The 25,963-nt window shown below is 42.9% G+C and overlaps 2 protein-coding genes across 3 annotated transcripts in view; one reads left to right on the plus strand and one right to left on the minus strand.

Moving 5' to 3' along the window:
• Rsf1 (remodeling and spacing factor 1) overlaps nt 1-672 on the minus strand; it is a 111,087-nt gene extending 110,415 nt beyond the window's left edge. Inside the window, exon 1 of the mRNA XM_028770612.1 lies at nt 474-672. Coding sequence (XP_028626445.1) covers nt 474-672 — 199 coding nt within the window. The remainder of the gene's footprint in view (nt 1-473) is intronic.
• Nucleotides 673-1,096: 424 nt separating this feature from the next.
• Aamdc (adipogenesis associated Mth938 domain containing) overlaps nt 1,097-25,963 on the plus strand; it is a 34,832-nt gene continuing 9,965 nt past the window's right edge. For both annotated transcript variants that reach the window (XM_028770588.1, XM_028770587.1), the window contains exons 1-2: nt 1,097-1,219; nt 20,001-20,150. In XM_028770588.1, coding sequence (XP_028626421.1) covers nt 20,019-20,150 — 132 coding nt within the window. In that variant the 5' untranslated portion in view covers nt 1,097-1,219; nt 20,001-20,018. The remainder of the gene's footprint in view (nt 1,220-20,000; nt 20,151-25,963) is intronic.

Below are 25,963 nucleotides of genomic sequence, written 5' to 3' on the forward strand. Positions count from 1 at the left end.
GTCCGCAGGCCCCCGCCCACTCAGGTGGAGTGAGCAGAGGGGGCGCCGGGAGAAGATGGGCCCAGCCTCTCGGGAGACGGCGGGGTGGATTGGTGGGAGGAGGGGAAGAGAAAAGCGCAAAGCTGGCCGGAACCTGCGCTCCCCTTCCCCCGCCACCTAAAGGGATAAGAACTGGTGGCAACACCGGCGCGGGGGACCCGGCCCCAGAGCGTCAGCCCTGCACAATACCCTCTCCTGGGCCCTAGCCCACACCCGGCCCGCGACGCCCCCACCTCCGTCCCCGCGGGCACGGTGGCCCTAGGGGGCCTCCGCCCCGCCTCCCCACCACCCAGGAAACCCCTCGGGCTACGCGAAGTAGGGACTCCGCGGAGCCCAATCCCTGGAGAGGGCCGGCCGCAGAGCCCCAGGGTATCTGTGGAGAGCTAAAGCGCGCCAGGGCCGCTTCCCGCCGGGCGTTCGGGCCGATCGCTTACCTTCTCCGTTGCCGATGTCTGGCGGCGGCGCCTGCAGCACCCGCTCCAGCTCTGGGAACGGCAACTCGGGCAGGTCCAGCAGCGGCCCGTAGCGTTCCAAGAAGGAGCAGACTACGGCGAAGTTGGGGCACGAACCCGGGCAGCCCGGAGGAGCCATCGCCGCTGCCGCCGCCGCCGCCGCCGCCGCCGCCGTCGCCATTTTGAACTGGAGGATGGAGGAGGAGGGGATGGGGGGCGGGAGGAGTTGGGGGGCCGAGGAATGGCAGAGTAGCTTTACTGACGACAGGAGGCGCTCTCGAGTGGACGCCCCTGCGGATGCGAGCGTCTCGGGCCAGGCGCCGCGATCCCACAATACCACGCCGGCCAGGAGCAGTCGAGAACTGAGTTAGATCGGGGACAGAGAGACGCCCTGGGCCCTTCACTTTCCGCCCTCTTCCCGTCCCCTTCCCTCTACGACTTCTCCGCTCCGACTTCTCCCCTCCCACTTCGGGGTTGCCACTGCCTCGTGTGACAGGGGGAATGAAAACAAGGGAAGCCGGGCGGAGAGGCGGGCTTCGAGGCTGGGGGCGGGACTTTCTGGGAAAGATAGCCAATGAGGGAAGGGGGCGGAGCTTCTGTTGTGGGCCGGCTGAAAGCTAGTTCCAGGCCTGGTAGCAGAACGGCAGTGGCTCAGAACCAACTCAGCTAGCTGCAGAGAGGGGTAAAGCACGGAGCCGACTGGAGGAGCAACCGAGCAGAAGCGCTACGTGAGTTTTCTGCGGGATCCGGAAACGGAGACGATCTACAGAGAGAGGGGGAGTTGAAGAGAGACACTAAGACACAGAAAAAGAGAATGGCAGGGAGGACTCCACTGTGGGGAGAGGTTAGGAAAAGGAAATGTGCGAAAGGTGCGGTTGTGGCTTGGCCTGAGACCATGGAAAGAAGTCTCTCAGAAAGTTTGCTGAGGGTTGTTGCACTCTGAGTGTTGTGTGACAAAACTTTTCCTGGAGAGTCGGTAAACACATTTCACCCCCATAGGGCTGCCACCGACAGACCAAAGTACAGATAACACCAAAGTCCAACTTGGCAAGCCAATACATTTTATTTTTACAGGAGTATGGATGAGGGGTTACTTACAGAAGCAGGAATGACTCAAAGACAGCTGCATCCCCAGGACCCACCCCAGCATGGGTGACAGATTATAAAAACTGGGAGCCTCAAGCACACTGCACAGCCTGTAGGCAGCTCAATGGGTTGGCGTGTCCTTTCCAAGTGACTGTGTTCTGAACCTCTTCCAGGCAGCTCAGCTGGCTTCTGCTTCTTCCAGGCACCTGGTCTGATCTGAGTCTTCTTTGCAGTACAGCTTGTCTGAGAGGCTTTTTTTTTTTTTTTTTACTTTTTTTTTTTTTCAGCTCAGCTTCCGTTAGTCTGAAAGAGACTCTCACCTTTTGTTTACTCTGACAGAGAGGGACCTAATGAATCTGGTTAGTTTCAGGGACTTCCTGAAGCTGTTTTGAGTAGTTTTACTGTCCTGTTTGAAGAGCTTCCTTGCCAGATGGAAACTGTTACACAACACTGAAGAATCTCAGAGTCTCGGAGCTCTGCCAGTGGACCAGGGCCCGAGGTACTACTCTGTGGATCACTAGTTAGGAATTGCCCTTGCTGGGTGACAGAATCTGAGGAAACACTCTACTGGGGAACTAAGACGTGAAGACTCTGGGCTCAACTCAGGCTCTGAGGTGGCCAGGAGCAGAGTTCTACTCCATTCAAGAGTTGGATGTAGCATTCTCTCAGAAAGAATCCCAGAATGTGGAAAGTTATCAACAATGTAAAATAGAATGTACAGCTTAGGAAACAGTATACTGTGTGCTTGGAGCCAGAAGTTTGAATTGTGCCAGACTTGAGTCCTACCGCTAATTACTTTATAACCTTCTGAAGTTTCTTCCTTACTTTGAACTTAGTAAAGTGAGATAATAGCATCTACAGCATGGATAGTTCACAGTAAAGTGGTTAGTATAATTTTCTGCCACATTGTATGTACTTTGAAATATTTCTTCTTGTCCTGGCGGATGGCAGAGGCAGGGAGAATTCTGAGTTCAGGCCAGTTAGGGCTATAAAGTAAGACTGTTTCAAAGGATCAAATCTGTCTTGTCATTAAAAAAAAAAAAAAAAAAAGAAAGGTGTTCTTATAATTTAGATTGAATTCTGCTATATTAGCATACAATTTATTAATTATGCCAAAATTTTAAGAATGTATTTAAAACTTACATCATATCTACTTCCTAAAACTAATCTAAAGCAATACATATTCTAAATCAGATAAAATAGAAAAATGTATTACTAAAGAAAGTTTTTTTAATGGGCAAATAATTATGCCAGGAACGTGGACATTGGCTTCACAGAAAGTTATGTTGTGTGTTTCCAGGTAAAAAGAGGGAAAACCATAATGGTCTATGTCATTTTTCATTTCCAAAGAAACTCATTTTTCAAAAGGAAAGAAATTCTCTGAAAGTTATTGCCTAAAATTATGATTCTTTTAAGATAGTATCTGTGTGTGTGCAGACATTTGTGCTACTTGCCTGCATGTCAAAAGACAACGTTGTTGAATCACTTCTGTTCTACCTTTTATGTGTGCCCCATGGAATGAACTCAAGTGGCCAGGCTTCTTCTTTACTTGCTGACCATCTTACTGATCTTTAAAATGAATTTTGTCTTCAGATTTATTTTTTTCTTAATTAATATGTATGTGTGTGCCTACCTGAGTTTACTATGTGCACTGCATGTATACAGGTGCCCTTGGAGGCAAGAAAGCATCGATGCCCTAGAATAGGAGTTACAGATGTGGGTACTGGAAACTGAACCCTGGGTCATGTGCAAAAGCAGTAAGTAACTGCTGAGCCATCTCTCTGGGTCCTAGAATAAGTCCTTTTATTTTATTATTTTCACACAGAGTCCCATGTATTCCATTCTGGCTTCGAACTTCCTATGTAGCCAAGGATGGCCTTGAACTTCTGATCCTTCTGCCTAAACCTTCCAAGTATTTGTATTACTGATGTGTGCCACCATAACCAGTTTGTTTGTTTGTATTTTAAATGATCTTGTGTGCATGTGTGCACGTGTGTGTAATCCAGAAGAGAGAGCATCAGAAGCCCTGAAGCCGGAGCCACAGGTGGCTATAACCATAACCACTGGAACCATAGGCTCTCTGGAAGAAGACCAAGCATGCTTAGCCACTTAGCCATCTTATTATTCAGCCACTGGAATAATGATTCTTAATCTGATAAACAAATCCTCAAATCAAAAACACTATTAACCCCAGCCCTTGGGAAGCAGAGGTTGGTAGATCTCTGTGAGTGCAAGGCCAGCCAGGTCTACATTGTGAATTCTAGGGCAGCCAAGGCTCTATAGAGAGACCTTTTCTGAGAGAGAGAAAAGGAGAGAGAGAGAGAAGAAATTATAAACCGCAATATGCTTAATATTACTGAAAATGATTTGAATGGTTCTTTTTATGTTATATTTACTACAATAAGAGGTTTGGGTTTTTTTTGTTTGTTTGTTTACGTTTCTAAGAAAATATGTTTGGCCAGGCAGTGGTAGCGCACACCTTTAGTCCCAGCACTTGGGAGGCAGAGACAGGTGGATTTCTGAGTTCGAGGCCAGCCTGATCTATAGAGTGAGTTCCGGGACAGCCAGGACTGTACAGAGAAACCCTGTCTCAAAACAAAAACAACAACAAAAAAGGATAATATGTTTGTAGCAGGATGTGATGACAAAGGCTTTTCATCCTAGGACCAAACACCAGAAGCAGGCAGTCTCAGAGTTTCATCTGGTGCCCTCTTCTGGCTTCTGAGGTCATCTGCTCACAGGAAGTGAAGTTTACATACACTCAGGAACACATATGTACTCATAAAATAATAAGTACATTTGTCATTAAGAAGAAATATGGCGAGCCGGGCGGTGGTGGCGCACGCCTTTAATCCCAGCACTTGGGAGGCAGAGACAGGCGGATTTCTGAGTTCGAGGTCAGCCTGGTCTACAGAGTGAGTTCCAGGACAGCCAGGACTACACAGAGAAACCCTGTCTCAAAAAACCTAAAAAGAAAAAAAAAAAAAGACTATGTTTGATAAAATACATTTGTATATGGCTCATTTAAAAAAAAAAAGAAGAAGAAATATGGCTGTGGATTATTACTGCAAAGTTTTAATAAGTGGGAAAATATATATTTTAGACAACCAATGAAATTGGGAATATCAAGCTAAGAATTTTGATAGAAGTCTCAAAATGCAAATTGTGGAGGTAGGGGAGGACAAAGGAGAACCTGGGGACCCAACTGAAGAAAGTGTGACCAGAAGCTAATGAGATGGTGCTGTGACTCAAGCTTCTATGGGCCAACATGCTGGAAGGAGAAAACTGGCTCTTGCAAGTTCTTCTCTGAAAGAGAAGCAAACATTCACACACATGCACACAGAAAATTTTTAAAAATGTTTAAAGAGAGAAAGAAAATCTGACCCAGAATACATCTCTAACAACTGTTTTGTAACAACATCAAGCCAGGCACACAAAATTTTGAATTATATCTTTGTGAAAGAATTTCTATGAAAAGAAACTTTGGCTGGGCGGTGGTGGCGCACACCTTTAATCCCAGCACTTGGGAGGCAGAGGCAGGTGGATTTCTGAGTTCGAGGCCAGCCTGGTCTACAAAGGGAGTTCCAGGACAGCCAGGGCTATACAGAGAAACCCTGTCTCAAAAAACCAAAAAAAAAAAAAAAGAAAGAAACTTTGAAGGAAGTGGAAGGTTTTATTACATGTTATATAAACCTTATTGTGTTGCTGTCTTGACTTTCAGCTGTTTTGTTTCTTTTCAGACAGGCTATCATGAGTCCTGGTTTATCTCTAACTGACTATGTATGTGAGGTTCCTTGAACTTCTCCTGATCCTCCTCCCCACCTCCCAAGTGCTGGGATTACAGGTGTGTTCCACCATGCCCCTCTCTTTTTTTCTGTTTTGTGGTCTGTTTGTTTTTTTCCTTTTCCTGTCAGTTTTTAGAGAGGATTTCACTAGACAGACCTAACTCAGACTGCGATGAGTCTCCAGTTGCCACCTCCCGAGTGCTGGATTAAAGGATGGATCCACCCTGCCCACTACTTCAGCTTTCCTAGCAGCTTGCCTCCCACTTTTCCATGAGGTTGTAAGATAACATCCTAAAAAGGAAAAGACCTTAATGCTGTAGTTTTCTTTTACTGTACTTCAATTCACAACCTCGTCCAAAGGGGACTGGTAACTGATGCTAGAGTTTTTGCTTTTCTAGATTGGATTCAGCCTTCCAGACTGGAATGAGAGCAAAGTCCTTAGGCATCTGAAAGGTATATCCACCCAAAAGATGAGAGAGAGGTGTTTCACTCTAAAGCAAGGTTAAGATCATGCCTTCACAAAGTCCATTGTTGGGGAAAAAAAACAACACACTCCCACAGTACTGTTACCATCTCTTGCTTTTCTGGACTAAGACAAGTTGTGGGTTACAAGAATTTAATGCCAGTTGCAGGTTGTTGGCACATAATAATCAGCCCAGCACTAGAGAGATGGAGGCAGAAGGACCTTGAGTTTGAGGCCAGGCTAAGTATCCATTGAATTCCAGACCAGCCTGAGCTACATGGTAAGCCCCTGTTCCATCTCAAAAGAGTGAAAACGCACATGTAAAAGCAAGGTTAATCCCATTTCGTGAATTTTAATTCCAAAGTTATATCTATCAAATGTAAAGATAAAATTGCAGCTACTTATTAAACCTGGAATAAATTTACTGCTACGCACTAACTTGCACTAGGTAAGTGTTGCCTAATGTTTGTATTATTGTTTATTAAAAAGAGAAAAAATCCAAAAGAATTTGTAACTTTTGATATATTCCTGAAGTAAACTATGACAAATACTGAAATATACTGTCAATAACACTATAATATAGATGAATCTCAAAAATACATTGAATGAAAGACGACAGACACAAAATCCAATTCCCAGCCAGACATGGAGGCTCATGCCCGTGTGGCCCAGAGCAGCCTCCAGTTCACTCTGTAGCTGAGGGTGACCTTGAGCTCATCCCCTGCCTCCACCTCAGAAGTACTGAGATTATAGGTGTTTGCCATCAGGTCCTGTGCCCTTTCAAAGATTTATTTTGATTTTTATGTGTACATGTGTATGTCTGCATGAGTGTGTGCACATGTGGCAGTGCCTACAGAGCTGAGAGGCAACAGATTCCCCTGGAACTAAAGTTAACAGTTAGAAGCCACCTGACATGGGTCCTCTCAAAAGTAGTATGTACTCATAACCACTGAACCATCTCCCCAGCCCAGCCCAGGCCCTACCCTCACTGTTTTAAGACAGCTATCTCTCGAATTGTAGCTTGCCTGGAATGTACAGAGCTCTGCCTGCTTCCGCCTCCAGAGTGCCGGGATTAAAGGCATGTGCACCATGCTTCCTACCACTATGCCCATTTTCTGCGGGGCTGAGGAATCACTCTACCAACAGCCATATCCTACCAAGCCTTTTACATCTTAATTTTTAACATTTCTATTAGATACTTAAGCACACAAATCATGTTATTCAGTTTGGTATGCTACATAGCAGAAACATATTCACGGGTGTGGACCACAAAATTACACACACTACTTACATTTTAGTTGCAGGGAGCCTTACCCAGAGCCTCCCAAGCATACCTCCGCCATACTGTTTAGCAAGTGCCTCTCCGACAAATTCTAGCAACGGGATATTTTATACAGACACAAAAAGACCTTATCCCAGCACAGCATTTCCACTTTTAGTGTAGTCTATGCTTACTCTGTCTCATTCTTAAATACTTTTAATATACCCTCAGCTGATAGTAGTAGTTTCAGACTGTGACTCATGATTCATCAGTATATTTTTACAATCAGTTTAGTGCATCAGGATCAAAAATTATACTAAAAATGAAGAAGAACAAAAAAAAATAGAAAACATCACAATCACTCTGGGGGCCTTGATCTAATTTATTTCTTCTGCCAATTAAAGAATTAAATTCATCACTTTCTTACCTAGCCTTGGCCCTCTCCCTGTCTGTCTGCTTACCAGGGAGTCTGTCTAACTCCTAGTTTCTCAACAAGATCACACAAATACTAAGGATGAGTATTTTTTTTTTGATGAATCTAGCCTGCCTACTTCTTAGGCTTAACAGTCATTTGATAGTAAAAACTAAGTAGGCTCATTCCTGTGTACGATTAAACCTCTGTTTCTCAGGAATTGGGCTGTGTCCCACCTCTAACCTTAACTACAAATGATTCAAGGGAAGAGCAACTGTGTCTTTGTTTCAAAAAGGTGTTTATAACCATCTTGCAATCCTACCTGTGTTTCAAAAGGTGATATGACTACCTCATTAGAACCACCTTACAATCATTTCTTTATTCTAGGAGGTCATTATGATTAATTTGTTATGCTTATGTTCTGTTCCAGTAAGGTAGCCCTCCTGATTTGGAGACCCTTTACCCCTGGGCTATAAAAACCTTGTCTTCCTCTTGTCCATTGTTGACCTCCCAAACTCTGTTTTAGGGTAAGGTAGTCTGTGTACACAGATTTAAAAAGCTTGCTTAATTAATTTGGGGATGATTTGGATTGGTGATTCTTCTCCTCCCATGTTTGAGATTAACAATTTCATAATAATTATATGTACAGTAACTAAATGGAATTATCCCAAGTACACAAAGTTTGTTGTAACATACAAAATCAAACTCCATATTGCATCATATTAACAGAATAAAGAAAAGAGCCCAGTCAGGTGCAGGGGTGAAATGATGCAACCCAAAAGATGCAGGAAAAAAAACTTTGACAAGATTCAGTCTTTTTGTGGTAAAAATATTCAGTAAACTAAGAATATCCAGGAACCATTTTCAACCTTATTTATTATCAATATTTAGGAAAGCCTGACATTTAACATGTTAATGGTGAAGATTGATGCTTTTACCCTAAAGTCAGGAGCGAGACAGCCATATCTGTTCAACTGAACCAATTGTATTTAACACCAGAGTTGAGGATCTAGCCAGGGCAACCAGAAAGAAAGACAATTTATCCAAATTAGTATGGGAAGAGGCATATATGAATTTATGTTCTATCTTAAGTGGCATGGTCTTATGGGTAAGAAATCTTAAGAAATAGAAAGAATTTTAAATAAAATTTTAATTAACAAGTAAATTTGTAGGATTCTAAATAAAATCTCAGAAATAAAGTGTATTTCAGCATATCAACAAAACAATCCAAATGCGAAATTAAGAAGAAATTCTACTAGGGGAGGTAGCTTCACCTATAGCCCTAGCAACTCAGAAGGCGTAAGCAACATAGCCAGATATCATCCCCAAAAGGGAGAAGCTTTACAATAGCATCAAAAACAATAAAATAATCATAAACAAAGTACACATTTAAAGAGCCATGAATGATGGCTCATACCTCTAATCACTTATGAAACCAACCAGGAAGATGAGGAGTTCAGAACTGGCCAGATACACAAAAACAACAACAAAAACAAAAAACAAACAAAAGCAAGACTACAGAAAATAAAATAATGGGAAGAAATTTACTTTGATAATATGTGGAAACACAATCCATATTTATAGATTAAAAAAATTTTTTTTTCTGGTGCTAGGATCAAATCCAGAGTCCACATGGTAGATAAATTTACTCTGCCACTGAGTTAGACCCATGGAAAACTTAAAGCTGATAAAATGACAATACTATGTATTGAATTGAATTACAGACTCCATTCAGCATATTGTCCATCAAAGTTCTAGCAGGAGTCTGCAGAAATTGTTAATGATTATAATATTAATATGGAAATGTAAAAACCCAGAATATTACATAATTTTAAATAATGAACAAAAGTTGAAGAAATCAGACTTCAGGTTACTGTAAACCTACAGTAATCAAGACTGTAGAGGACTGCCAAAGGATACTTACTGTGGACTAAACTGCATTCTCCAAACTTCCTATGTTCAAATCCCAACTTTCAATATGAGTATATTTGAAGAGTGTACCTTTAGAAGGTAACTAAGGTTAAGTGGGGTCATGAGGGTGGTCCATAATTTGATAGGATAGGTGGCTTTATAGGAAAAGGAATAGAGAAATTTCCCTGTCTCCAGAACTGTAAGAAATAAGTTTCTGTTGATGCAGTTAATATTTTGTTATAGCAGCCCGAGCTGACTAATAAATGGCCATTTCATCAGTGCAGTAGAAGAGAAAGCCTTTTGTTTTGCTTTGTTTTGCTTTGCTTTGCTTTGCTTTGTTTTGTTTTGTTTTTTGAGACAGGTTCTCTTTGTGTATCTCTGGCTGTCCCAGAACTTGTGTAGACCAGGTTGGACTGGAACACAAAGATCTCCCTGCCCCTGCTTCCTTAGTGCTGGGATTAAAGCATGTGCCACCACTGCCTGGCAAAAAGAAAGTCAAAAGTCTAAGTCTAAGACATGTGTGTAGAATCCACTGATTGATTTTTTTTCTTTTTTTTTAAATTCAGGGTAGGTATATGCACATGAATATGTCTGGAGATATGAGGATAATTTTTAAAAATTCTTTTTTGCATTTGTAGTGTGTGTGTGTGTGTGTGTGTGTGTGTGAGAGAGAGAGAGAGAGAGAGGGAGGGAGGGAGGGAGGGAGGGAGGGAGGGAGGGAGGGAGGGAAAGAAAGAGAGAGAGAGAGAGAGGAGGGAGGGAGGGAGGGAGGAAGAGAGGAAGAGAGAGAAAGAGCGCGCTCGCATGTTTGTAGAAATGAGATGACCACTTGTTAGAGTTGGTTTTCTTGACTGTGTGGATTCTGGCAATTGAACTCAGGTCAGGCATAGCAAGCACCTTTATCGTCTATGTCATCTTGCAGGCCTCCAGAGACAGTTTTCTCTTTCCATCTTCACATGGGTTCTGGGAATTGAACTCATACCATCAGGTTTGTGCAGCAACTCATTGAGCCGTTGCATCCCTTCACTGATAGGCAGGGACTGGATGAATAAATGCATGAAGAAAAACAGGGTGGATATATAAATAATCTTATATCCACCTGTGCATCATACGCATGCCTGGTGCCTATAGAGGGCAGAAAAAAGGGTCCGAACTCTTGGACATGGAGTTATAGGCAGTTGCGAGCTGCCATGTGATCATGCTTGCAGTACATGTGCTCCAAGAGAAATTACTAAGGAAGAAATTCAGGACGTAACAGTTTAAATCCTGATAAGAAATTATGTAGCTGAGATGTTTGAAGAATTAGAGGTTGTGGAATTCCTACAAGAGTAGCATGTAAGGAAAAGCCCAGAAATCAAACTGAATGGCATTAGGAAAACACTGGCTCTTCTTTGGTGCAGAGGAAATGGATCTTAGGGGCAGTTTATCTACTTACAGAAGAATGTTTCTAGTATCAACACAGTGTGTCGAGATGGGTATCTGATAGGCCCAGATTCTAATCACAACTCTCTTAAAGCTATTTAAACCTTATAGTCTTACCTTCCATATCCAAAAGTGGAAATTGTAGTGTGTGTATATCCTTTGCACTATTATTCTGAATTTTGTTCATTGTTGGTATTGATATTGTTACTATTAGGATAGTTTACATTGGCTTTTAAGCTTTTTTGTTTTGCTTTTTTTGTTGTTGTTTTTTGTTTTGTTTTTTGTTTTTTGAGACATGGTTTTTCCGTATAGCCTGGGCTGTCCTGAAACTCACTCTGTAGACCAGGCTGGCCTCAGAAATCCGCCTGCCTCTGCCTCCCAAGTGCTGGGATTAAAGGCGTGTGCCACCACTGCCCGGTAGCTTTTAAGCTTTAAGGATGGATTTTTGAGACAAGATTTCTCTATATCGTCTTAGTTGTCCTGGAACTTGCTCTGTAGACCAGGCCAGCCTCAAACTAAGAACTCAGAGATCAGCCTGCCTCTGCCTCCCAAGTACTGTGATTAAAGGCGTGCGCCATCACCTCCCTACTATAAGGATAGATTTTAAATACTAATTTTGAATACCTTTGTAATGTTTGGTATAATGTAAATATAAAATGGAGGCCTAAGATATGACTCAGTGGTTAAGAGCAATGGCTGCTCTTTCAGAAGACCTGGGTTTGATATCCAGTGCTCACATGGCAGCTCCCGACTGCCTATAACTCCATGTCCAGGGTTTCTGACCCTTTTTTTTTCTGCCCTCTATAGGCACCAGGCCTGTGTATGATGCACAGAAATGTGTGCAGGCAAAACACTCATACACAGAAAATGTAAACCAAATGGGCATGGTGGTGGAGGTCTTTAACCCCAGAACTCGGGATGTTGAGGCAGGTATGTCTCTGTGAGTTCTAGGACAGAGTGGTCTATATAGCAACTTTTGGTCCAAGTTCTGCTCCAGCCATGACTATATGGTGAGACCCAGAAGAGAGAGAGTTGAGGGAGGAGCAGAGAAGCTTGTGGCTTGGATCTGGACACGTGGCTGAGATAGCAAAGGAATGAAGAAAGAACAGTAATGCTAAAGAAAAGATACACACAAAGACTCAGAAGAGCTGGGCTCAGGTGGGGTGTGCTCACTTTGATGAATCAGCACCAACTACCCCAACAAATCTGTACCTCAGTGAGCATAGGGTGGGGAGGAGAGACAGCTAATCTCTGAAGGAAAACAGGAAGAAGGGAGAAGGCAGCTACAGCTTCTAGGTTTTGTACAAACTGATTAATCATCTGTAGATACTTGTACTTGGACAAGGAAGAAGACTGCCACCTTCCTATGAGTCTGAGGCCTTAGCCCTTAGAACGGCTGTGCACTCACTCAGAGCATCACTCACCTGGCTTCCTCCGCTCCCTACAGACAAGGAGTGGCTCATGATATAAAAATGCAGAAGACCCAAGTTTGGTTCCCAACACCCACAGGGTGCCTCAAAACCATCTGAAATCTCTAGTTCAGTAATTCTCAACCTTCCTAATGCTGTTACCATTTAAAACAGTTCCTCATGTTGTAGTGATCCCCAACCATAAAATTATTTTGTTGCTACTTCAAAACTGTAATTTTTCCTCGGTTGTGAATTGTAATGTAAATATCTGATACGCAGGATATCTGATATGTGACCAACCCCCAAAAGGGCTGTGACCCATAAGTCATAGTGACCCTATGCTTTAATGCCCTCTGCTGGCCTCTCTGCGCTCCTGCATGCACGTGCTACACTTCCATTCATGCAGGCATTTGTACATACACATACATAAGATAAATCTGTTTTAGAAAGAACAGGAAGCAGCACCAAGAATGTAATGGATGTAGAAAGGGTCACGTGAGAACACGACAAGGTATCCATTTGCAAGCCATAACAAGGCCTCACCAGGAACCAACCTTGCTGGCATCATAATCTTGTGTTCTAGCTTTCCAAACTGAGAAAAGGAATTTCTGTCCTTTAAGCCACCTGTGGTATTTTGTATTATAAACCATAACACAAGATACAGATACATTTTCTGCTCATACCAGTTTACTGTTTCCCTTAAGTCATTATATTGCTTCTCAAAAGTTTTCTTGTGACAGCTCAGCGGATAGAGAGGCTCAGCAGGTAAGCCTGGCTACCTGAATTCCATCCTGGGATCCCACCAGGTGGCAGGAGTGTAGCGGTTCCTAAGTGATGCTGTAGCCTTTACATAGGCATGGTCTGTACACTCACACCACACATACACACATACACACATGCACACATCACTCACAAACGCACACCGCACACACCACACACACACATGCACCACACACACGCACACACAGGCACATACACACATATACACGCACACACACAGGCACACATATACACGCACATACACAGGCACACACACAAGCACACGCACACACACACAAAGTCATGCTACGTTTGACATCCAAGTGTCAGGATTAAGGAAGTGCACCATGGTGCCTCAGAAACAGGAATCATGCTACGTTTGACATCCAAGTGTCAGGATTAAGGAAGTGCACTATGGTGCCTCAGAAACAGGAATCATGCTTTTTAAATTTTTCTTCCTCTCACTGTGCTGAAAACAGTATGCTTATCTTCTTTGTTATGTATTTGCAATGATTATTTAGAAATTGAAATAATAAAATTGCATTATTAGTTAATAGTATTGGGTAAAAGTATGACTTTGTAGTTGTCTTTACCGAAGATTGAGTATTTTAAGGAGAGAGAGGTAGGAAACTGACAAAGGATGGGTCATGGGACCATGCCCCAGCGGAATCTCAACATGGAGCGAAACATCTCCTCGGTTATTCCCATTTCTTCTCACTGCAGCCTCCTGGCAAGGCCCTCTGGGTGACTTCCACAAGAATTTTAACTGCTTACCAGTTACACACTCGTGTCCCATGCCACTCTCCAGAACATCCTGTAGTTCAACTTTGCTGATGCACCTTCTGGTGAGGACTCATTCTCACTGGATTTAAGGGTTACATTCCTACAAAGTCTGCTCAGCTGTGGAGGAAATTGACTGCTGTTCAGGGCATTACTGATTATTATGACAAAAAGAAACCCATAAAGTTTTAAAAAAGAAATTTCCCCACAATGGTATCATGATTGAATATCTCAGGGATGTAAAAGTTATTCAGCTTCAGGGTATTCAAAGAAAAACATGTCAGGTTCTCTCTTGCATAGCTGGCCCTGTCAGAGGGAAAGCTAAACATTCTAGGATTCTACAATGAGTATAACTATGTGGAGAGTATCTCGACTGACTTTCCTCTTTAATCTAGTCTGGCCGCCTTGTGAGTTTCTGCAGTTAACAATGGCCATGTTATTCTTACTTATTATTCTTACTCAGACTTGCATTCACATCTGCAAGATTACAGAAAGCACAGATTATATAGCCTAGTAACATTTGAGAAAGCTATGGTAGGATGCTTACCAAACCATGTGTTTGTCTTATAAAAAAAGAATGAATTGTGATAGCTAGTTTTATGTTGACTTCAGATTTCAATGTTGTCATAGTTAGAGTTTTTATTGCTGTGAAGAGATACCAAGGCCATGGCAACTTCTATAAAGAAAGCGTTTAACTGGGACTTGCTCATAGTTCCAAGGCTTAGTCCATTGTCATCATGGCAGAAAGCATGGTAGGACAAAGGCAGACATGGTGCTGGAGAGGTAACTGAGAGTTCTGTGTCAGGATCAGCAGACAGCAGGAAAAGAATGCCTCACTGAGCCTAGCTTTGAGCACCTAAAACCCTGAAGCCTGCTCCGAGTGGTACACTTCCTCCAAAAATGACACACCCACTCCAACAAGGCCACACCTCCTAATAGTGCCACTCTCTGAGCCTATGGGGCCATTTTATTTCAAACCACTACAAATGTGGTCTAATGTCCAGTTACCCAATGAAAGACTAGTATAAGAGTTGCTGTGAGTTATTTTCTAGACACAGCTAACATCCACAGTTATCTGACTATTAAATAATAATAATAAGATTGTCCTTGATCCTCTGAGTGGTCATCCAATCAGGTAAAAGACCTAAAACAAAACTGCTATCTTCTTGATGAAGAAGAAATAGTATTTGATACTACAGCCTCTCCTGCCCCAGACATTACAGCTAGCCAGCATTTTCTTTCTGTTTTGGATTTGCCAACCCCTACTATTATGTGAGGCACTTCTTTGAATAAATCTTTTAGTATTGCAAACCAAGTGTTGTGGTGGAGGCACACACTTGCAATCTCAGCACGAGAGAAGTGGAGGCAGGAGAAGCAGAGATGCAAGCTCATACTTGGCTACATAGTAAGTTTGAAGCCATCCTGATCGATATGAGAGACCCTGACTTTGAGTTAAAAGATCTGCTCTTGATGGCATATGCCTTTAATCCAAGTAGTCAAGAGGCAGAGGCAGGTGGGTCTCTCTGAATGTGAGGCCAGCCTGGAACAGCAAGGACTACATAAAGAAAACCCTGTCTTTAAAAATCAATCAATCAATCAATAAAATGAGCTTTCTATATATGTAATCTGCTTCTGTTTTTTTCTGTAGAATTCTGACCATTAAAAATCACTATTAGCTGTATTTACTATTTGTCTTGGTCTGTATGCTGTTGCTATAATGGAATTCCTGAAATTGGGTAATTATAAAGAATTTTACTTGAGGGCTGGTGAGATGTCTCAGTGGGCAAGCCTGATGGTCTGAGTTCAGTTCCAGAACCCACATGATGAAAGACATCCAACTCCCACAAGTTGTCCTCTCACCTCTGCATGTGCGGTTAGCAACTGCTCAGTTCCTAGTGAGGATGCCAGGATGCCGTATCTATGGTAGAAAAGCAGCACTGGAATCTAGCATGTGCCAAAAAGGGGAGGGAAGAAGCTGACCTACTTTACAGTAACCTACACTCATGAAAACTTACCAATCTCATGACAAAGACATTAGTCCCCTTTTTAAAAGGTTCTTATTTTTTAATTTATTTTATGTATTTACTTGGTTTGGGAGGAGATAATCAGAGACAATTTTGTGGAGTCAGTTCTCTTCTGACCATATAGGTCCGAGAACTAGAACTCAGGTCACCAGCTTGGTGGTAAGTCCCTTTACTTACTGGACCATCTCACTGTCCCTATTTGTCATTCACATGATGTGATGGGGGAGTGGGATTGCCATGGCACATATGAGGAGGTCAGAACAACTCAAGGAGTCAGTTCTTTTCTCTGGATTCTAGGTATCAAACTCAGGTCTGCAGGCTTGAACTGTTGCTGGTTGTTTGTTTGTTTGTTTGTTTGTCTGTTTGTTTTTGTCACCGCAGCGTCAGAGCTGCCCATCATCAGTATGTCTCAGAGGCCTTGGGTCACCAGTGCTTCTTCACTGACATCTAAGTTTTGCGTCAGAGTCATAACTCTAGAATATCCACTTTATACTCAGTCCAAAGTCTCTTTATTGAGATTATGAATCATCTGACTCATACTTTCATTAAATTCTGAATCACAAATCTGACAATACTCAGTGTTTAAGCTTTTTGGGTTCTTTTAAATGTCATAATATTGTGTTGAAAACTGGACATTTTAGGTAATAAAGAAAAACAACATTTTGAGTAATCAAGGAAGTTTTGATTTGAAACATTTTGATTTGAAAATGTTTAAGTTTTCAAACATTTGCTTGTTCGAAATGACTTAACCTGTTTTGTTCTGCTATAATAGAATACCTGAAGCTAGGTGTTATATACTTAACAGAAATGTATTTCTTACAATTCGGGAAAGTGTGACAATCAAGAGCCAGCTCTGGAAAGAACTTCCTTGCCCCATGTATCCAGCTGTGGTGTCAACCATCATATGACAGAGGAGCTAAAGGAGGCAAGAAAAGGGCCTGGGGCTGAGGAGATGGCTCAGTGGTGAGGAATGACTGCTGTCCTTCTAGAAGACCTGAGTTCAGTTCCCAGCACTCACAGGACTACTCACACCTGCCTATAACTCCAGCTCCAGGAGACTTAACAGCCTCATCTGGCCTCCATGGCCATCCACATGCTCCTGTGCAAACAGACACACAGGCACACACAGGTACACACAAAGTTTTAAAAATCAAAAGAGGGTCAAACTCTTCCTTTTGTAAGGAACCTACGCCAGTGACAACAAACTTCCTCTTGCAAAAGTAGAACAACACCATAATGTTGTTGTGTGGTGTTTTTATTTATTTTTCAAGGTTTATTTTTAAATTAAGTAAGTAAAAATGACAACACGTAAGGGGGAAGCTCTCATAGTTACAGTCTTGCCAGTTCTTTGCCCCACCTCCTATCCACCAGGAAGATCACTAGTTAGAGACCGCCCTGAACAACATGATAGGATACTGTCTCGAAAGAAACAAAAACAAGGGCAGAGGGATTGCCTAGCATGCAGAGAGCCCTGAATTTGATCCCCAGCACCATGGAATATACTGGATTTGGTCATGCAAGCCTATGATACTGGTACTTAGGAGGTAGAGGCAGGAGGATCAAAAATCAAGATCATCCTCAGCTATGTAATGAGTTCAAACCCAGCTTGAGATTCTTTAGACCCTGGCTCAAACAAGCTTGGTGTGGTGGTGAATGCTTGTAATCCCACCACTTGGAAGACAAAAGCACCTAGATTTCTTAGAATACCTAGTGTTCTAAGACAGTCAGAGCTACATAATAGAGAAACCCTGTCTCAAAAAGGCAGAACACATAAAAACCCTCTTAAAACTGTTACAATTAAATAGCCACACAAATTTGGAGGGCATTCAAACCATAACACTAATGCTGCTGTTTCTGATTCCCATATGGTGTGTGGCCACTGAAATACCTGTTCAGCCCTTTGCTTTGTTTCATCTTGGTTTTGTTCTGCAGGCTGGTTTTCTCAGTGTTTCCTCTATGTCTATGCAGATTAGTATTCAACCACAAATTAACTCAATAGTCATACATTTTGAGCCAGCAAGAGTTCTGTGTTTTACTAATGGATCCATGTATCCACTGAAGAGTGAACTGAAAGTCCCTCTTGTTTGTACTGGATTTTATGTCTCCCTAGCCCTCTTATGCCTCTTCTCTTGGTTGGTGCGAGTAGCCATTATCAGCATGTAATGTTCAGGTGAACTAACCTACCCAGGTCTTGCAGCATGAGCTTATGGCTTCCGGTCTACTTGGGATACATGGAGAGTTTATAAAGGCCTCTAGGACTGTGTCACTCTTGAGAATGTCTTTTCATCTTTTGTGTGTGTGGTATACATATTAGTGCATGCTCCTGTGCGTATCAGGGAGTGTGTGTGGACGAGTATACATGAGTGTTGACATCACCAATTGCTCTCTACCTTATTGTTTGAGAAAGGGTCTTTCACTGAATCTAGGACTTGAGGATTCAGCTAGATTGATTGGCTGGCCAGCAAGCTGCAGGGATCCTCCTGTCTCTGCTTTCCCAGCGTGGGGATTACAGGTGTGTGCAGCCACGCCCAGTTTTTGTTTTTTTGCTTTTTACATGAGTGCTAATGATCTAACTCTGATCCTCAAATTTGTATATTGTCTTAGTTAGGGTTTCATTACTGTGAACAGACACCATGACCAAGGCAGCTCTTATAAAGGACAGCATGAAATTGGGGCTGGCTTAGAATTTCAGAGGTTCAGTCCATTATCATGATGGGAGGAAACATGGCAGCATGCAGGAAGACCTGGTACTGGAGGGGCCAAGAGTTCTGCATCTCCATCCCAAGGTAGCCACGAGGAGGCTGTCTTCTGTAGGCAGCCAGGAGGAGGGTCTCTTTCCACACTGGGTAGAGCTTGAGCATTAAGAGACCTCAAAGCCCATCTACACAGTGACACACTTTCTCCTACAAGGCCACACCTATTCCAACAAGACCACTCCTCCTAATAGTACCACTTCCCAAGGGCCAAGCCTTCAAACCGCAGGAGTCTATGGGGGCAAACCTATTGGAACTGCCACACACATCAAGCACTTTACTGACTGAGCCATCCAAACATCATCTCTCCCACTTAGAGAATTTCAGTCCTAGTTCACCAGTCAGTTGCTTACTCTGTAGCAGCAGGAAGTCTATTTGCTTTCAGACTCCTACATAGTTGAACTTAGGTGCCTACAGAATCTGCATAGAGAATTCCCAGGAGCTGAACTAATCTGAGATTCAGTGCTTTGCATAAATAAGCAATTTATGGTAGGTCTTTAATTTTATTTCTAGAATGACAATAATTGTTTTAAAAGCAAGGTGTTGGGCTTTTCTTTCGTTTGTTTTTTAAATTTACTCATATGAATGTGTGTCTGTGTGAGTGTATGTCACGTGTGTGTGTGTGTGTGTGTGTGTGTGTGTGTGTGTCTGGAGGCTGATGAGGACACTGGATCCCCAGAACTAGAGTTACCAGCAATTTTGTGCTGCTCACCATGAGTACTATGAACCAAATTAGGTCAAATAAAAAAACAGCAAGTGTTCCTATGTGCTGAGCTGCGTCTCCAGCTTGGCTTATTGTTTTGGTTTTTTTACTTTTTATTTGTTTATTTTTCTTTATGTGTGTGTGTGTGTGTGTGTGTGTGTGTGTGTGTGTGTGAGAGAGAGAGAGAGAGAGAGAGAGAGAGAGAGAGAGAGAGAGAGAGAGAGAGAGAAAGAGAGAGAGAGGAGGGCAGAGAGAGGCAGAGAGAAAGAGACATAGAGATAGAGAGAAAATGTTTATCAGTTCTACCATGTGAGCTTCAGGGATTGAACTGGAGTTGTTGGGCTTGGTGCCAGGTAGCCTCTTGCTGGCCAATTAATCATTTTAATAAGATTTGTTCTCTGTGTTTGTATTGAGGTAGGCCACGCCATCTCTTCGTTCCATCATACTGAAGTAAAGCTTCACTTCCAAACTTTATCTCTAATAAAATATCCTGAGGATTACCTCTGGAGTCTTGGAAATAGTTTGTCATATCTGCTTTCCTTGCTTGCATGATTCAGCTCCCAAGAACAATATATTTTAGAGAAGTAATCAGTAAAGGCCTGGATGCAGAGTAGGTTAAGACTCCTGTTAGAGAAGGATACCCCTCATGTTGTGGAGAGTTGGGGCTTCCTATCTCTGAATTTTGGAGCAGTTTCAGCTTTCCTTGGCAGCTGACTTGGCACCTTTTTCTTTTAATTCCAGATTTCAGCTCAGTTACTTATGGCTTCCCCTAAAATTGCTTCCCTCTCTTGGGGACAAATGAAAGTGCAAGGCTCTACCTTAACCTATAAGGATTGCAAAGTATGGCCAGGAGGCAGTCGGGCTTGGGATTGGAGAGAAACAGGAACTGAGGTAAGACTCTTGTGACTAGATTGGTTGATACTGCAGGCAGCTGACCAAGTAACTTCCAGCCTCCTAGACAGACAAGTCACTCTCTCTCCCTCTTCCTTGCCCAATGTCTCCCATTAAACTTACCCTTTGAAGTGCACAATGTAAGGCTGAAAGATGGCTCAACAGTTGAGAGCCCTGGCTATTCTTCTAGAGGACCTGGATTTGATCCTCAGCGCTCACATGGCAGCTCGCTGTCATCTGTAACTTCAGTTTCTTCAGTAACTTCAGGAGTGTCTGACACTCTTCTGGCCTCCTCCAGCATCAAGCATGTACATGGTACAACAGACATACATGAAGACAAGACACCATACATAAAAACTACACATGGAATATAGTGGAGCCATGGAGCTGGAGAGTTGACTCATCAGTTAGGAGCACTGGCTACTCTTCCAGAATACCTGGGTTTAATTCCCAGCACCCACATGGCAGCCCACGACTATCTGTAACTCCAGTTCCAGGGGATTTTACACCCTTACACACACATACAGGCAGGCAGAACATAAATGTACATAAAATAAAAATAAATCATTTAGAATATAATAATGGACCTGAAATTCAGTTCATATTCATAGGTTTGTACAGTTACTATTATATTAATCCCAAGATATATTTGTTACCCTCCAAAAGCACCCCCACAACCATGAGCGGTTTCTCCATCTCGCACCTCCAGCTCCTGGAAAAAGTGATGCTTTTTTTTTTTCCACAGTTTTATTGCTGCTTTTCTTTGTTGGGTTGTTTGTTGGTTGGTTGGTTTCTGTTTTTTCAAGACAGGGTTCCTCTGTATAGCCCTGGCTGGCCTGGAACTCACTGTGTAAACCAGGCTGGCCTCAAACTCACAGAGATCACCTGCCTCTGCCTCCCAAACTCTGGGATTAAAGGCACACACCACCACCACCTGGTTAAATTCCTCAGTTTTAAATATATGTCATGTTTTGAAAAAAAAATCACAAAATTTAGCAAGTTTTTGTTTTTTTTCCTTTTTCTTATTATTCTCCTCTTATATATCACATCCTGACTGCAGTCTCGCCTCCCTTCCCTACACCTAGCCTCTCCTCCTCCCACCTCCCCCTTCTCTAGATCCACCCCATCAGCCTCCCCTCAGATTAGAGCACACCTCCGAGGATATCAACCAAACACTACATAACAGACATCAGTAAGACCATGCACATACCATCACATCAAGGCTGGACAAGACAGCCCTTTAGATAGGAAAGGGTCCCAAGAGTGAGCAAGAGTCAAGGACAGCCCCAGACCCATCTTCTGAGTCCCGTGAGAATACCAAGCTACTCAGCCTTAGCCTATATGCAGAGGACCTAGGTCAGACCCTTACAGGTTCCTGGTCAATTGTTTCTGTCGGCCTTGTTCTCATGATGTGTTCCTGATCCCCCGCACCCCCCTGGTTCCTCTGAACCTCCTCCCTCCTCCACAGGACTCCCTGAGCTTGCCTAATGTTTGTTGTTGGGAATTAAGTACTTAAGGAACAAAATTCTAGGCCAGATCAGCCATGCACCTTGAGGTAAGAGGTGGACATTTCAAGCTCCTGATGTGTGGGTCTTATGAACCCTGTATTGAAGATGCAGGATTTAGACCTGGCATACTTTGGTTTTGAATCTTATGTGCTACCCCAGAAGACCTCCCATTCCTGAGAGTGCTGGTCATGGCCAAGCATGTAGCATCAGACCATTTTCAACCTCCCCCTGTTAGGAGAACCATAGGAAGATTGTTCAAAGTGAAACTCAGGGCTCCTGTGGCCCATGGCCACAGTGTGGGAGGCTGAAATCACTGGAGAACTGTTGGCAGAAGTTTCACAAGACTGGTAGGAAAGCAGCAGGTGCCCTGGTAGAGTAAGAGATCAATCAAGAGGCTGTTCATTCAGGTGAGAACAATGAGAACATAACTCAGACAGTGTCTACAGGGGATAGATTCCAGCAATCCTTTAACCTTCACTCACAGAGTCTACTTTAACACAATGCAGCCAGATAATGTACTCCTGCCCATTTACAAACCTTTAATTTTGGCAAAAGGGAATGATTTTTTTTTGAAAGCTTAATTTAGGCGTATTTCCTTTTCAATTTGATTGTAAAATTTCTGAGCCACAAAGGATGAAATCCTCTTGTTTGGTTGCTATAATGGGTAGTAGACAAGACACTGTTCTACAATTAATAGCTTTCCCCAAAGAAAAACAGTGTGCTTTACAACCCTGGGCTGTGTCATAAAAGACTCTTAATAAAGAATGGAACTATGCTCCATGAGAGTCTTGGTAGTTGTCTTGAGGAATTGGAAGCATGGAGGGGCTGAGGGCAGTTTGAAGATGCGTGATAACAGTGCATTGCTCCACTCCTGGTTTCCACACAAAGCTGAGAATAATTACTGCCAGTGCCTGGATCCACAGGCTCCTGCTGTTATGTTTTATTGCTCAGCACAGGATACGATAGGCCTGAAGGATAGCAGCAGCAGCAGCAGCAGCAGCACAGCAGCTGAATTCATCACATGTGTTCCACAGATCCAGCAACTCTGAACAGCTCTGATCAGCCATAGCTGGCTCTAGTCTGAATCTCCAGAAGATTACAGTCTCGCACTCCTTAACCCCGCACTGCATTTCTAGCAGTCAGTATGGTCTTGTTTCCTGACAGTTACAGCAGTGAAACAACATGGACCCTAAGAGTTTGGGGATCATGGCTCTATTCAAAACAATCTGCTAAATGAAGTAAACACCTAATTTTCAAATAAATGCATTTATTCGGAATGCATTTAAGGAAGGTAAAGCTCTCCCGCCCTGATCTGTAATTCTCTTAAACACTGTGGTCATAGCTCCAGAAAAAAAAATGTAAATTATTTACACCACATTTATTAAGTTCAGGGTGGATCTAGGATTGATCCTTTACAGAGTATAGGACTAAAAAGAACATCTGATCCAATTCTTTTGTAGTCTTTAATAAATAGTTGTAATCATGGGGCTGGAGAGGTGGCTCAGTGATTAAGAGCACTGGCTGCTCTTCCACAGGACCCAGGTTCAATTCCCAGCACTCACATGGCAGCTCGCAACTGTCTTAAGTCCGTGCCAGGGGATCTGACCCCCTCACACAGACATACATGCAGCCAAAACACCAATACACATAAAATAAAAAATAAATAAATCATTTAAAATTTATAAAACAATCATGTAGATATGTCCCTGTTCAATTTTGCCTTTAAAATTTTGAAAGTCATTTTAAAACATTACAAGCTGGGACTGAAGAGATGTCTCAGAGGTTAAGAGCAGTTTCTCTTCTAGAGGACTTGGTTTTGTGTCCCAGTACCCACAAGGTGGCTCACAGCTGTCTAACACCCCTTTCAAGCCTCCACAGACACCAGGCAAGCACATGGTACACAAATATTCATGTAGGCAATGCATCTACACACAAAAATTCATAAACATTTTAAGTCACAAATACTTTTAAATTTAAATTTTATTTTATTTGTGTGCACAGGTGTTTTGCCTGCATGTGTATCTGTGCACCACTTGCATGCAGTGTTCACAGAGACCAGAAGAAAGCCTAGGCTCTCCTGGGGCTAGGAGTTACAGTTCTAAGCCACCATGTGGGTGCTGGGACCCAAAACCAGGTCCTCCAAAAGAGATACAAGTACTCTTGTTTGTTTGAGACAGGGTCTCACTGTGTAGCCATGGCTGTTCTGGAACTCACTCTGTAGACCAGGCTAGTGTCAAACTCACAAAGATCTAATTACCTCTGCCTCCCGCGTTCTGGGATTAAATGTGTGCATACTATGCCCAGGTGCCACAGGGCTCTTAACCACTGAGATATCTTGCCAGACCATAAACTTAAATATTTTTTAAGAAAACAATCTAATCCTCTTAATTTCTTCTGCTCTTTGTAGAGAACAGAGGAACTGGAGATCCTCTTCCGAGTCTCTCAGCTCTGTATTCTGTCCCAAGACAAAGATGTACTTTTGTGCCTGATGTTCTCTTCTGTAGTTACAAGGCAATGATTAAAGTCAGGAACCTAGCAAATACCATTCATTATCTAACATACAGGCCTTATAGAGTTTAGCTGTCCAAGAGGGTTGACATGTGTATCATTAATTGTTCCTTTATTGATGAGTAACAGAAACTTATAACAAATAAGCTTACCCACAGTTGATTATCATCAGTTATGTTGTTTTCAACTGTAGGCAACCAGGAATACAAGTACTGAGAACACTCACGTGGAAGGAGTGTGTGATGCCAGGCATGGTGGCACACACTTTTAATCCCAGCACTTGGGAGGCAGAGGCAGGAGTATCTCAGTGAGTTCCAGGCCAGCCTGGTCTACAGAGTGAGATCTAGGACAGCCAGAGCTACATAGTGAGACCCTGTCTTGAAAAGAAAAAAAAATGTTTTTGGGTAAACATGAGTTTCATTTCTAGATTTTAAGATAAACACTTAGGAGGCATAATAAACCTACAGCTCCCAGGTTTTTCTTCTTCAATTTTAATGAAGTTTTATTCTGCCTCCTTTCTCTTTGGCCCTTGAGCTTTCCAGTGGAGGGAGAGGAGAGGCGTGGAAAGGGATTTTCCTATGAAAGTGGGACTTATCTAGGCCAGTTACTGGGATTAGCACAACTATGTTTACTCGTTATGGTTTCTAGGTTGGGTTTTTGAGACAGAGTTTCTCTGTGTAGCCCTGGCTGTCCTGGAGCTCACGTCGTAGACCAGGCTGGCCTCGAACTCAGAGATCCATGTGCCTCTCTGTCTCTCAAGTGCTGGGATTAAACGATTTTATGTTTCATTCTTTCAAACTTCAAGGAGGCTGATCCTTGGTATCAGAGCCCAGTTGGGCTCTTTATAGAGATTATAGCAGGACTTTAAAGAGTTCATTTAGCAGAAATACTGTGTGTCTGAGCTCAGACTCCAGCTCTCCCACTTAACAGTTTTGCATGTCTGAGCATCAGTTCCTTATCTCTAGTGTGACAGTGGAGGCTTTCCTGCTTACCTTGCCCCTTTTCTTTTCTTATCTTGTCTTTTATTGTTTTTGTTTTGTTTTGTTTTTGTTTTTGAGACAGGGTTTCCTTATGCTTCCTTACATCCCCAGCCACAGGATTCTTAATTGTTTCCTAAATCAAAATCTTAGCATGGTGTTCAGTTGCTGTCTTCTCTGACCACATCTGTCACTCTGCCTGAGTCACACTGAATACTTTGCTTTTAATCATGTGTGTGTGTGGTGTGTGTGTGTCCACGTGAGTGTACATGTCATAAGAAGGTATCAGATCGCCCAGAGCTGGAGTTACAGGAAGCCAGTGTGGGCGTCAGGTCTGAAGCAGGCCCTCTTCACAAGGAGGACACACACATAGCCCTGAGACATCTTTTCCTTGCTAATGAAGCTCCTCATCTCACTGAAATTGCCTGCTGGCCATTGTAACATATGCCACAGCTAGCGACAGGAGGACCAGGAGTTCAAAGATGACAGGCTCAATGCCAGTCTGAGCTACATGAATTCTGCCCAAAATAGAGGGGCAGTGGCTAGAGGAGAGAAAGCAATCTTGTGTTTCTCATTACGCTTGGAACTCCTTGAATGCAACTCTGTATCTTGTTGTTTCCATGCCCAAAATATGAAACTATGCTTGGCAGAAAGTAAGCCTCAGATAACAGTTAAGAATGAGCCCCATAAGGATGTCTATTGTGGGGGCCGTTGAGAGGGCTCAGTAGTTAAACATTTGCTGCTCTTACAGAAGATCTGGGGTTTAGTTTCCATCATCCGCATGGCGGCTCACAACTGCCTGTAACTCCAGCTCCAATGG

This window comes from Grammomys surdaster, unplaced genomic scaffold (genome assembly GCF_004785775.1).
Source record: "Grammomys surdaster isolate TR1022 unplaced genomic scaffold, NIH_TR_1.0 203, whole genome shotgun sequence".
Classification (NCBI taxonomy): domain Eukaryota; kingdom Metazoa; phylum Chordata; class Mammalia; order Rodentia; family Muridae; genus Grammomys; species Grammomys surdaster.